At 61.0% G+C, this 13387-nt stretch overlaps 1 protein-coding gene across 4 annotated transcripts; it reads right to left on the bottom strand.

Annotated features, from left to right (window-relative positions):
• Window positions 1-645: 645 nt before the first annotated feature.
• Window positions 646-11799, bottom strand: WDR81 (WD repeat domain 81). 4 transcript variants are annotated; one of them, XM_082443391.1, is made up of 10 exons: window positions 7805-11789; window positions 6953-7060; window positions 6509-6699; window positions 6196-6386; window positions 5781-5946; window positions 5537-5702; window positions 4162-4851; window positions 3391-3536; window positions 2927-3106; window positions 646-1883 (listed from the first exon to the last, which is right to left on the bottom strand). In XM_082443391.1, exons 1-10 carry the CDS (start codon window positions 11490-11492, stop codon window positions 1563-1565), a joined length of 5847 nt encoding a protein of 1948 aa, XP_082299517.1. In that variant the 5' UTR covers window positions 11493-11789; the 3' UTR covers window positions 646-1562. The 4 variants fall into 4 exon arrangements, 3 of the variants coding, with proteins under 3 accessions (XP_082299517.1, XP_082299518.1, XP_082299516.1); XM_082443392.1 differs by lacking the exon at window positions 7805-11789 and adding an exon at window positions 7655-7787; XM_082443390.1 differs by having other exon boundaries at window positions 5537-5946; window positions 7805-11792.
• Window positions 11800-13387: the final 1588 nt, after the last annotated feature.

Genomic DNA, 13387 nt, shown 5'->3' with positions numbered 1-13387 from the left:
GCAGATCCAGGAAGGACAGGGGCCTTTCAGTGACTCTGTGAAGTGAGAGGTTATCCCTGTTTTAGTCAGGCTCAGAGAAGCTGTGTGACCTGCCTAAGGACACAGAGCTGGGCTCAGAGTTACATCCAGGTTCCTACTTCCAATGTCCTTTCCTCTCCCCCATAACCGCCTCCCCCTCCCAAGAGGAGGGAAGCGGAAGCTGCAAGAGACGACGCAGGGAACCCAGGATAGGATGCCCATCCTCAACCCTCACGTGCCCAGGCTCCTGGTTGGATGCCTCCAGCCTGGATCCAGAAGGCAGGGGTGGGGAGAGAAAAGATGCGGAGGGACACAGCCTCTCCCAGCACCCTACTTCATCGGGAGCAATACGTCCTTACACTCCTCGAGGGTGAGCGTTCTGGAAACTGGCCTGGGGCTGCACGAACCAGAAGCCCTGTACCCTGTACCGTCTGAAGAACAGAGATCAGGCTGCCTCCCCACCTCCTCACCCTCTCCTCACTGTCCCGGAAGCTGCAGGGTTTCAACTTTTCCCCACCCTAGCACCGTCGTCAAGAAAAGCCTCACTCAGGGACCTCCCTGGTGGTCCAGGGGTTGGGGCTCCGTGCTTCCACTGCATGGCCGAAAAAAAAGAGAAGCCTCACTCGGTTCCATGGCTCTTCCAAAGAATTTATTGATCATATTTACAACTATTGCAAATAGTGAGGAGGCAGCAGAGGCCCAGCCTCAGACCTCATCTCTGCTCCAGAATGTGAGGACCCGGGGATGCCTAGGTCTCCCTGTCCCCTGGAGGAGGGAGACCTGAGATGCAGAGATGATCCTTCTTGCCCCTTCTTTCAGGGTCTTGGACCCGCTCCCCCAGGGGCTCTGGACCCAGGGGCTGTCTCATCAGCTCAAGGCACAAACACTGTGGTGACGGGTGGGCAGGCAAGGCATGGGGTCGCTCCTGGCAGGCACCACCGGGCCCAGTCCATCTTCTCTCCTTTGGTCCTGCCCTCTTTCTTCCCCTACTGGTCCCACACTGGGCGGGGCCTGGCTGGGAGGACACTTCAACCCCCGCCCAAGGCCCCTAACTCCTGGACCATGGCCAGCCCTTAGAGGCTGAAGTCCAAGCACCATCAGTGTCCTGGACTGGGGCGGCGGCCCGGTCCTTGCAGGACAGGGGCAGAGAGAGCCCAGCAAGGGGTGCTGTGGCTGGAGGCTGGCTAGGCAGGGAGAGTCTCCCTTCCCCTTCCCAGAGCCTCCTGTCCCCATGTGGATGCAGAGGGTGGAGCTGGGGAGAAGAGAGGGCAGCGATGCTTTCCCCAGGCTCTCCCTCTTGCTTCCTGCTGGCTTGGTGGGGCAGCGTCGCCCCGAGCCATGAACGAGATCCCTTCTGGCAGCCTCAGTGGCTCTGGGGGTTCAGGAGCCCAGACCTCCACGCCACCTTAGCTGGCAGGCCATGTGGGCACCCAGGGCATGGGGCCTGAGGCTTGCCAGGAGGGATGTTGCTGGGGAAACAAAGGTGAGGGATGGACTCCCGGAGGACGTGTGCCCACCTCCGCCTGGCCAGCTCTTGCCTCGGACTATGCCAGGAGGCGGATGACCCCGTTGTCTGAGCCCAGCAGGAGGTGGCGTTTGGTGGGCAGCAAGGCCAGGCTGGTGAGCGTGCCACGGAAGTTCTCGGAGCTGAGCTTGGTCGTGGCCTGGGAAGGCGGCTCAAGCAGGGAGCAGACGCCGATCTTGTTGGCCACGGTGCCGGTTACCACCTCGCTGCCGTACAAGTCGAAGGTGTGGATAGGGTCGGATGTTGACTTGTAGTGATGTGTGGGCTTCTGCTCCAGCTCCTTCCAGACAGTCAAGGAGTGGTCAGAGGAAGAGCTGACCAGGACACTGCCCTCCACCGCCTGCCCGGGGAGAGCAGAGCCTCAGCAGGGCCCAGGGTCTTCCTGTTTCCTCCCACAGTATCTCCCAGGAAGACAGGGCATCCTGAGCCGGGGACAGGCTGCCACCCTCCCACGTTATATTAGCGTTAGTTAAAAGGAATATACTAAGTGTCATCATTATAATTTGGGCACTTACTACGTCAAGCATTGTATTAGGTATATTAAACGTCTTACCATGGTTAATCTTCGTAACAACTCTATGAGGAAGCTGTTGTCATTGTTCCCATTTTACAGAGGAAAACACTAAGGCTCAGGAAAGTTAAGTAATCATACAAGGTCACAGAACCAATAAGTGGCAGAGCCAGGATTAACACCCAGGCTGACCCCAGAGACCTCCTGATGCTTTCTTGGAAAGTCAGAATTTAGAGGCATCCAGAACCCAGGATCCCCTGGGGGGCCCTGGAGGGAACCAGGGGCTGCCTGCCCCCAGCAGTGGCAGTGCATGTCCCCTGGCTGCCACTTAGGATGGGGAGGGAGTCCCAGTTGCCTGGAAAAACCCTCCCACAAAGAGCCCTGTTCCTCCCCTCCTGCACCTCCCTGAGCAGTTCCCTGAGGTCTGTGATTGAAAATGGGCTGGGGGTGGAGGTGGGGGCAGGATTCCCATGCCCGATCCGCCCCTGCCCGCACCGGGACAGCCCAGCCGGGGGCATGGACTCTGCTCAGTGGTCTGGGGGCAGTAAACAGCCTCCCAGCTGAGCTTTATTTAACCTGACTGGGTCACGGACAGGGCCCGACCCCTGATCCTCCAAGCAAGACAAATATGGACAAGGGTTACTCATTAGAACATCACCAGGAAGCAGCAGGGTCAGCTCGGCCCCCCGGTTCCACCCAGAGGCCAGCCTCCTGCCGAGGCCCCCGTGGCGCAGCTGGCTCCTGACCCTCTCTGCCCATCAGTCCTCGGGCAGGTATAAGGGAGGTCAGCTGGAGCCTGTCCTGGGTGGGCTCTAAGCAGAGGTGAGGGCTGGAGCAGTCAGCCAGGAGGGGAGGGGGACCAGGTCCATCACCTTGATCTGCAGGATGTCCCCTTCATGGGCAGGCCAGCCACGCAGAACCAGGCCCGTACGGGTGTCCAGGAGCACCATGAAGCCCGAGGAGAAGCCGGCCACCACACTCCGGCCGCTGGGGCTGACAGCCAGGGAGCGGACGAGTCCAGGGTTCAGCCCGCTGCTCAGGCGGAACTCATGCTGCGGGCAGAGGAAGACAAGCTGAGGCGCCACCGCCTGCTCCCACCCGCATCTCCCCGAGGTCCAGCTCATCCCCCAACCCACACAGCTGGAAGGCCTGAGCCTCGTCCCCCATCCAGGGGGGGCTCCCCAAATCCCGGGCCAGAGTCCCCCCCCACCCCAGGGTTTGCTGCTGCGTGTGATCCGTCACCAAAGAGAAACTCTGCCCTGGCCTCCTCTCTTCAGGGGTCTCTCCTCCCTGCCAGGCACCAAGGCCAGGGCTCAGGGAACAGGATGCCCCTGACCTGCAGGCCAGGCTTCCGGCAGTCTACAAAGCGCAGGGTCGAGTCAGAGCTGGCCATGGTGATGCTGGTGTGGGGGGCGGGCATGACAGCCACAGCGGTCAGGGGCACCCGGCTGTCCGACGGCTCCACCATGCGAAGGGTCTTCCCTGGGAAGTAAAGGCACGGTGGATCTGGGTCCCAGCCACTGATGGAAGAGCCCCGACTCCTCCTATCCCCCCAACCCACCCCGTACCTGCCTCCCACATCCCAGGAAACCTCAGTAAATGCTGCTAAAGATGTTTCTTGACCCTCCCACCTTCCTACTTCCATGGCCAAGCCAGGCCGCTCTCTTCACACAGCACCCCCGCCGAAAGCTACCTCCCCACCACCTACCTCAATGCTACTCTACCTCCTCACCCCCTGCTTTTTAACCTTATTTCTGCGTACAATGATGACAAAAAATAAGTGAGCAACTGTTTACCAACCAGGTACTACGTGCTCCACGTTAAGCCAAACCCCTATGCGTTTCCTTCTAAAGTAGCTGTTCTGATTCCCATTTTGCAGATAGGAAAACTGATACTTCCAGCAGCAGAGTGACTTGCTCAAGGTCACTCGGCAAGTAAGTTGGCAGAGCCGATTCAAACTTGGGTATGACAGATCCCGAGTCTTAGATGCCCCTCTCTGTGGCCTCACTGGGTCACCCTCAACCACGTACCATTACACCCCAACCCACCACCCTTGGTGGAGTACCAGACAGCAGCAACAGAACAGGCCTCACCTGGGCCCGCTCACCTGTGAAGGGGTCCCAGACGTGCACAGCCCCGTCACAGCTCACCACACACTGCGGGGCCTCAAGCTGGCCCACAAAGAAGACACTCTTGCGGTGCTGGGCATAGACGAGGCGTGAGGCTGTCTCACTGGTGCCGTCCCCAGAGTTGTAGAGGGGCCAGAGGCGCACGGTGCGGTCCTTGCTGCCACTCAGGAAGAAGTCCTCGCTGCTCAGGGGCACCACACACTTGACGGCCCCTGAGTGGCCGGGGAAGCTCTGCAGGCGGATCTGGTGGAAGTGAAAGTGGGCGTCCTGCTGGTTCACGCCGATCTCGTACTGCCAGTACGCCAGCCAGTTCCCACTCAGCCCGTGCGCGCTCCGCGGCAGCTCCCGCTTCAGCGCGTTGTCCTCGCTCTGGCTGCCGAGGTCCCCGCCACCCACCCCGGAGATGGGGCCCAGCGGGCCGGGGCTCTCAGGCTGGGAGTCATCGGGGATCTGGATGCGGTTGCCGACCAGGACGCTCCCAAAGGTCCCCGAGTGGCCGTCGTCCTGGGGGCAGCCCCCACCCTGGGGGTCCCACTCAGGGCCGGTGCTGGGTGCGGTGGGCTCCACGCTGGCAGGGCTGCGATTGCTTGGGCTGATGCTCTCCAGATACAGTCCCGCCAGCTCCCCCACCAGCTCGTGGTTGGGGATGATTTTCCGGATGATGTCACCTGGATGGGAGTGGGAGAGGTCCTGAGATTAGGGGAGATGGCAAGCGACTGCCACCACCCACCCAAGGGCTTGGGAACCACAGAAGGCAGGGTAGGTACTGTCTGTGCAACTCTAAGCAAGTAACTCTTCATCTCTGAGCCTGTTTCCTCCCCAGGAAAACGTGGATTCATTCCTTCAGTATGGACACGTGAGCATCTTACACATGTGCTGCGTGCCATGCTGGACATCAGAAACAGAACGGTGAACAAGACAGGTCATGCTCTCCCTCCCACAGCCTAGATTTCAGTGGTGGGATGACAACATATCTGACCAGGGCTGTTCGTCCTATTCAGGGCAATGACACACGTAGACGCTTGGCACAGGGCCCGGCCTATACGGGAAGCTACGTGAACAGTGGGCTGCTCATTCCTCTCAGACAGCTGCTAAGACGTCAGTCCGGCAGCCTGACTCCCCTGCCTGCCCCAGGGACAGGCCAGGCTGCTCCCGTGCCTCCTTGCCGGCCAAAGCTCAATCCCTGTTTATACGTCACTGGGACTCAGGGGCCTAAAGCCAAATCCCTTTGCTCTGACCCAGAGAACTGTGCTTAACACCCACTCCTGACTCTAGGGGCTGGGGGAGCATGGGGCCCTCCCAGGGGAAGAGCTGTAGCCACAGAGGCTGGGAGGGGACGTGATGGGCCAGTACCCAACAGGCAGGAGAAGGGCACGTAGATTGTATACGCCATCTCCAAGGTGAACACCTTCTGCAGCTCATCCAGCAGGGTGGGGTCCACCGGCCGCAGCTGCCCATCGGAGAAGGCCACCTTTGGCAGCTGGCCCTCACTGCGGCCCACGGACTCCAGCTTCAGATCCTGTGGGCAGGAAGCCTGGGGAGTCAGCGGAGGCCACGGCCCCTGGCCTGCCCACCCCAGCCAGGTAGGTCTGCCCACCTGGTGCTGAAGCTCATGCAGCTGAGAGAAGATTTGAAAGAAGGTGGCCACGGGCTCGCTCAGGTGCTGCTGGACCATCTCCTGTCCGATGCGCAGGCAGATGAGGGCGATGAGGCTAATGGTTTTCATACACAGGACAGTCCGGGCCTGGGCTCCACTTGGGAACCTGGAAATAGAGCTTATAAGCTCCAGCCCCCACTGACTCTGCAGGGCTTCCCCAGATCTATCCAAAGCTGTAAACGAAAGGAGCTATAAGACCAACTGGTCCAGACCAGATGAGGAAGCGAAGGCACAGGACAGGTGTGGCTTGCTCAGGGTCACCCAGCTGGGATGAGAACCAGGACTCCTGACGCCCCGCACCCCAGCTCACCCCCTCAGCTGGGCTGCTCCCCTGTGGGGTGGTGCAGGGCCCTACCCCGTGACGAGGGAAGTGAGGAAGCTGAGCACGGGCAGCAAGACCTCGTGGCTGATACGGGGCAGGATGTCCATGAGGGTGGTGTCTGAGAGGTACACGATGATCTTCTGGGTCAGAGTCACCGCTGCCAGCAGCCCCGCCTCCTTGCGGCTGTTCAGTCGACTGGGGCCTGAGGTACTACCCGGGGCCACCTAGGGCCACAGAGCAGATGAGGGCCAGGTTGCCTCACAGACCACCGGGAACCCAAAGAGGTCCTGGGTCGGCCCTCAGGCTCCTCAGCCGCCCAGACCCCGGCTGCCAAACGGTGACTGACCAGGTAGCTGATGTAGGGCAGGTACTGGTAGGTGAGGACGGGCTCCCCGTACAGGTGGGCGACGTGGAGGAGGCAGCTGAGCACGGGTCCCGATACTATATCGCCCAGTATTGGTCTCTTCTGGTAGATGTTGCCCACACTCAGCGGGGGGCTCTCACCACTGCTCACGGTGAACTGCTGCCGGGTGGGCCCTGCCAAGGAAGGGCCAGCAGCCTTGAGCAGCTAGTGGAGGGCAGGAGGGAGGTGGGCCTTCAGGGACTGCGGTGGCCACTCCTGCTCACTCTAGCTTGGGGTCTCCCCGTGCCTCACCCAAGGAAGGAAGGAGCTTACAGACTGGGACCCAGGACCGGGCCAGGAGGTGGTCCGACGTGAAAGTGGGAAGGATCTGCTACAGGGGGCCGAAGATGGGCAAAGGGCTGGAGGAAGCCCCATCCCCGGCCTTACCAACATAACACGACGTCAGCAGGCGGAGCAGGTTCCGGGCCACGTGGCGAGAGGCCACGGTGGGGCCGAGCTTGGCGGACAGCCAGCGGACCATCTTGCAGGCCGTATCTGCAGGGCGGGAGCAGGCCCTGAGCTCATCAGATAACGGCGGCTCACTACTCCCCCACCCCACCCCACGGACCCCGCCTAGCCGACGCGGACACCAACTCTGCCCAGGAGCCCAGCCAGCGCCTGGCCACCCCACGCCACCACCCTCCCTTTAGCAGCGGCAGAGCTGGCCTGTGGGAGTCTGGCTTTGGGGTTGCTCCAGGCACCTCTACTCGGGCATACCCTGCAGGAAGGTGACCCTTTCAGTGAATCTCCCCCAGCTCTGAAATCAGGCCCTGGCTACCACCCACTCTGGCCTCTTCCCCTTCCGCTTCTCTTCACTCTCTCAGTCTAACCACACTGGCCTTTCACAGATTCTTTAATGGAACCGTGACAGCCTCAGAGCCTCGCACATGCTGTTCCCTCTGCCTGGAATGCTCTTCCCACCGCAGAGCCTGCCATTTTTGCCCAGCTACCTCCTCCTCGTTGAACCTCAGCAGGCCCTACTTCCAAGGAAACCTTCTCTGACCCCTGAAAATGAGATCTAAGCCCATGTTATATTCCCTTGTGGTAGCCAGCCACGTTGTTTGTAGCACTAACAGAACTCGTGCTTACGGAAGACTGCCTACAGCATGGACGTGAGCTCCAGGAGGGCAGGCCCATGGCTCTGCTGCGTGTGGATCTGCTCGACCCGCTGCTTGGCACAGGGCAGGGGCTCCGCACACGGTGACTCTCAGACCGACATCTCCAGGCCTGAGGACTCACCAAGAAGGATCTCCTGCTCCTTGCCCTCTGACCGCTCGGTCAGCGGCTCCTCTTCTTCCTCCCCGTCGGCCCCGCCGTCACCGGCCACAACCGTATCCATGGACAGCACCGTGTTGGACAGCGTGAGCTCAGACGCCTCGGGGACCTCATCTTGCTCCCCCTCCCCCTCCTCCAACACCACACAGCCTTCCTCCTCCTCCTCTTCCTCCTCGGAGCCCTCGCTTTGCTTCAAGTCCTGGCTGCTGTCACCTGACCTGAGGCTGCTCTTGTCCGCCGGGGCGCCCCCCTCGTCTGCCACGCGCTCCTCGCCCAGGGAGGCCTCGCTGGGGCTGCTCTTGTCACTCAGCCGGCCCAGGCTCACAGCCTCAGCCTCCTGGGGCTGAGGGGACTCGGCCACGTAGAGCCCGGCCTGGAAGTCCTCCGTCTCAGGCAGGTCGGCCTGATCATGGAAGCTGACGCCAGACGTGTAGTCCAGGAGCCCCAGGCCCGAGGAGGCAGCAGGCTGCTCATCCATCTGGACCTCCTCCCCAAAGGCACAGGAGCCAGGCCTGGCCTCCGGGAGCCCACTTGCCTCATCCTCTGCAGCCCCCGCCAGGCCCTTGCTTTCCTCCTGGGAGGCCTCCACACCCGCCAGCACCTGCAGGACGTGGGGCAGCAGGTGGACGAGAAAGGCCTGCAGGCCCAGCCGCACCATTAGCTGGGCCACAAAGCAGTCGGTGTACAGGTAGAAGCGCCCGTGGAGCCGGCAGGGGCTCTCGTAGGCACCAATGAGAGGCTTCAGTAGGTACTTGTTAGCATTTTTGGGGCCCAGTGCCTTGGCGACAGGTTCAAATAGGTACCAGGCCGTATACACGGCTGTGTGCTCCTCAGACATGAGTGACAGCACAAAAGGCAGCAAGATCTCCAGGCCCTCGGGGGTGATGTCACCCAAAACTGCACCCAGTTGCTGCCACAGAGCAAAGACCAGCTCCCGCCCCTGGGCCTCGTCCTCCACGCACCTTGCCTGGTACAAGAGGATGAACTTGTGCAGCGCGGGGAAGTACGGAGGGAAGGGAACCACGGAGCTGAAGGGGCTGAGGAGCTGGGCCGGGCCGGGCGGGGGCAATCCCCGGGAGACGGGCCTGTACTCAAACAGCGGGTCCAGCTTGCCCCTCCCTGCAACCACGGGGCCTTGACGGCCACTGAGCTGCAGGAGCGTGTCCAGCACGGGCTGCAGAGACACAGGGACCTCCTTGGGATGGCGTGTGCAGAGCCCCCGAACAGCCTCGAAGCGTACCCACAAAGGCGCATCAGGCTGCAGTGTCCGGACCCTGGTGGCAAACACCATCTCAGCCAACAGGACACCCAGCGCCTGCATGTCCCGATGGAAGAGGTCCCGCAGCTGCACGGCTCGCTGGACCTGGGGCTGCTGAGGCACCTCCAAGCGGCCCCCCAGGCCTTTGGTCAAGAAGTTGCCCAGTTTCTCCAACTCTTCCAGAGCCTGCAGAGGACTGAAGCCCTCCGGAAGAAGAATCTTGCCCTCCTCACCTTCCCCGGGGTCTACCCCAGCAGCTTTGTTCCGGCGGCCTGGTCGAGAGGCTGAGGCCCCTGAGAAAGGCAGGAGGCCTGGAGGGGCTTGACTAGAAGAGGAGGAGGAGGAGGAGGAGGAGGAGGAAGAGGGGCCCAGCTGGTCACCTGCCTTCCCAGTGAGGGAGATGGAATCCAGAGCTTCTGTGGCCTGCTCCAAGTCATCTTCCCCCACCACGGGCCTGTCCCTGGTCCAGGCAGCCTCATGGGGAGTGGCCTCCAAAACCGGCCTGCCCGTTCCGTTCGTAAGCTGTGCTGGGAAGTCCTCCCGGCCCGTGCTCTCCTGGATGGTCTGGAACAACAGCCTGGGGATGAGTGGAGGTTCAGGGGCAAGGGCAGGGGCCCCGGCCAGGCGCCGAGGGTGCGGCTGATCGAAGAGCTGCACCACGCCGTAGCTGGTCAGGTGCGTGTGGGCGTCCACCAGGTGCAGACACACATTCTTCTCCTTCACGGCCTCCTTGCCCTGGAGTTTGTAGCCGAAGGTGAGGTCAATCCAGTGGTGTAGGTCCTGGGACACCTCTCGGCTCTCCAGCAGTGCCCGGTGGGCAGCCACGAACTCCTGGCTGGAGCTGCACCAGGCCGGCACGTCCAGGTCGGGCATGTCAGGGTGGATGGAGCAGAAGATGGAGGGATCGGTGTAGAACTCGGGGATGCACTCATCAGGTGTCCAGCTCTGCATACGCTCCATGCTTGCGGGATACTCATGGGGCTCCCACTGCGCCCGCACGTGTCCACAGAGCACCGACCGGGGTGTGCGCCGAGCCTTGTACACATAGTATGTGATGTCAGAAAGCACGTCAGAGATGTGGTGAGGAACGTGCGGTGGCTCCCCGCCCCCCGCGCCACCTGCCACAAACGCCTGCCGCGTCATCTCATACGTGAAGTCCAGCTGTTTATCCCCCTTGTTGAGGCGGAACTTGGACTTGCGCAGGTCTCGGAAGCGCCCCCGGGGCGTGGTGAAGTCCACCACCCAGGGCAGCACTGGGTGGTAGTTGGGGTCCCCCTGCCGCCGACCTGCCAACCGATTCAGCTGCATGAGGTAGTGGAAGTTGCTGATGCGGCCATGGACCCAGTCTAGCACGAGGTCCCTAAGTTCCTCCTGGCAGGTGGGACACCCAGGTCCCCCTCCTCCCTCCTCTCCAGGCTCAATGCCTGCCCCATTTCTTGCTACAGAGATCTCCTCCTTCTCATCCTCTTTGAGCTTCTCGTAAGCACTCAGGTCCAGCCGTAGCTCACTGCAAAGCTTCTCATCCACAGCGATGTGGTGCAAAGATAGGGCCCCACAGGCCAGTCCCTGGCGGTGACAGGCATCCATGGCCCTCAGCACGCGGAAGAGAATGAAGAGCACCTTGGCTTGGCTGTTGGTCAGCTTGGCAGGGCTGAAGGTGACCACATCATGCAGGGAGAACTGCACATAGGGGTGCACCACATACAACATCTCTGGTGACTCCAACAGAGCCTCAGCTCTCAGAAGACTGGGAGAGGCAGGGTTGCCCCGAGGAGGACAGGGGCTATCTCTGGCATGTGATGGGCACTGGGTAGCTTCGCCCACTGGCAGGAAGGGGCAACCATAGACCCTCTGCAGAGCTTGTCGTACTGAGTCCAGGGCAGGGACACCTGCAGGGGCAGGGCTATGACTGTAGGGCTGCCCATAAGTGTGATACGCGTGGCGCCACAGGTTGCGATAATTCTGGGCAGCCACATCCTGCATGAAGCGAGTGAGGGTCTCCGGGCTGCCGGACCCCTCCTCAAAAGGCAGGGAGCCCAGCGGGTAAGAGAGCCTCTGTTTCCGCAGCCCGTGGACCTCCACACGCGTCCAACCGGGGGGCAGCCTCTGCACGGAGCGTTGCAGGAGAGTTCTGACTTCCGCTTCGCCCAGGCCTTCAGCGCGGGGACACGGTCCCGGGGGCAGCCGGCGCTCGCGGAGGCTGGCCAGCCAGCGCGCAGGCACTAGGGCCACCACGTGGGTGCCCCCCGGGGCTGGAGCCAGCTGCCGGGCATCGATGTTCAGGTCTCTCTCCACGCTCCGGAGCAGCTCCTCCATGTCGGGGCTCGGGGGCGGCGACCAGCCCTCGGCCTCGGTGGTAAGAGCGACTTCCCGCCCCCTGCTCCCCTGGGCCATCCCCTCCTGGCCGCCTGGGGGCGGCGCGGGGCTGAGCCCGGCCACGGCCCTCCTCGCCACAGCTTCCGGGGTGCCAAGCCGGGTGGGTGGGGATGGGCGAGGGACAGGGGCTGGGACGGAGGAGGCGGGGGTGGGCCGGGGACAGAGGGGGCGCTGGGGCGCACTTACCCCTCAGCAAGGTCCTGCACTCCGGGAGCGGCAGGGCGGGGGATGCGAGACGCCAGCGCCGCGCTCCACTGTGACGGGTCAGCTGACGCTGCTCACGTGATCGCCCCGGCACGGAAACAACCGCACGTGGCTCGACTGGTCCGGGGAACCCCGCCTCCCGCCCGCGCCACCGCCCGGCCGGCCTCGGCGCCCTCCCTCCCAGCGCTCTGCTGGGCCCGGTGGCGGATTCGCTTCCTCGGGGTGAAAGGGGCAGGGGAGGGGGATACTGAGCGACCCACGGGATTTCCCCTCCCCTCCCTACTCCCTCCTTCATGTGCTGGGTCGCGGACCTAGGGAGGCTTTCCCTAGAGATGGCACACTTTAAGTAGCTGATCATCCCTGCCACCACCCCACCTCCCTCTGGTTTTACAGAGAAGAAACCCGGAGCCGAGATGGGACTTTTGACGTAAGTCCCTTCACCGCCTCCATGCTGCCTACCAAAAAAAAGAGCTTTTAGTTTTCCAAAATATTTCATCAGTAACATTCCATTTGGCCCTCACAACACTCAGTGAAGTAGGAGGGACGGTTACTATTTATATTTTACAGGTGAAAACCAAGAGCCTCCAAAGAGGCTTGTCCAAGGGGCAGAATGGAGACTTAGAAGGTGGTGCACAGATCCTTTTCCCTGGAGTCCTCCCCACTGACAGACCTCTTAACACCTTTTTTTTTTTTTTTTTTTTTTTTTAATTCTGGGCAGTCTTGGGGAGAGAAGAGGCCCAGGCTCAAAGGCCTGGAGTTCGTGGGAGGAAATGTTTCCCCAAGACTTCCTGTTGAAGATCTGCCTCTGCTTTGCTACAGAGCCTGCCTGCTGTGGTCAGAGCCTTGCAGATGCCACGGTGGCTGGGGGGAGGGTGCAGCACGGACAGGGAGCGGAAACCAGTGAGCTGGCACCAAAACTACAGGACTCCTTCAAGGGGTCTCGGTTCTGACTCATTTGCAGGATAGATAGGCTGATGTCTGCGGCGAACCCACTGTCTGTTTTTTGAGTCCCACTCCTAGAAGGAGAGTTTGCCTCATGTAGGAGTCTGGCGTGGAGATGTGGGAGCTCCATAAAGGCACTTAAGAAAAAAATAAAGTCCTAATTAGAGAGGAGACAGGAATGGCTCAGCCATGATCTAGTTCCATCTATCTTTCTTGAAGGGGCAGCTGGAGCCCCTGATGTGCTTGGTCACATGACCTTGGGCAGTAATAACTTACAACCACCGGTTTTTTTTTAAATTTATTTACTTTTCATTTTTGGCTGCATTGGGTCTTCCTTGCTGCACATGCGCTTTTTTCTAGTTGCGGCGAGTGGGGGCTACTCTTCGTTGCGGTGTGTGGGCTTCTCATTGCTGTGGCTTCTCTTGTTACGGAGCACGGGGCTCTAGGCGCACGGGCTTCAGTAGTTGTGACACACAGGCTCTAGAGCACAGGCTCAGTAGTTGTGGTGCACAGGCTCAGTAGTTGTGGCGCACGGGCTTAGTTGCTCCGCAACACATGGGATCTTCCCGGACCAGGAATCAAACCCGTGTCCCCTGCATTGGCAGGCAGATTCCCAACCACTGAGCCACCAGGGAAGTCCCACAACCACCACTTATGAGCGCTGATTAGGAGCCAGGCATCGTGCTAAGCACTTTGCATACTTTGATTTGTTTAGCTCTCACCACAACCCCTTTTACGAAGATAGCTTTAGATCCCTTTTAGGATGA

Source organism: Balaenoptera physalus, assembly GCF_965194825.1.
Source record: "Balaenoptera physalus genome assembly, chromosome: 20".
NCBI classification, from domain to species: Eukaryota; Metazoa; Chordata; class Mammalia; order Artiodactyla; family Balaenopteridae; genus Balaenoptera; species Balaenoptera physalus.
This window is presented reverse-complemented; position numbering and strand designations above follow the sequence as displayed.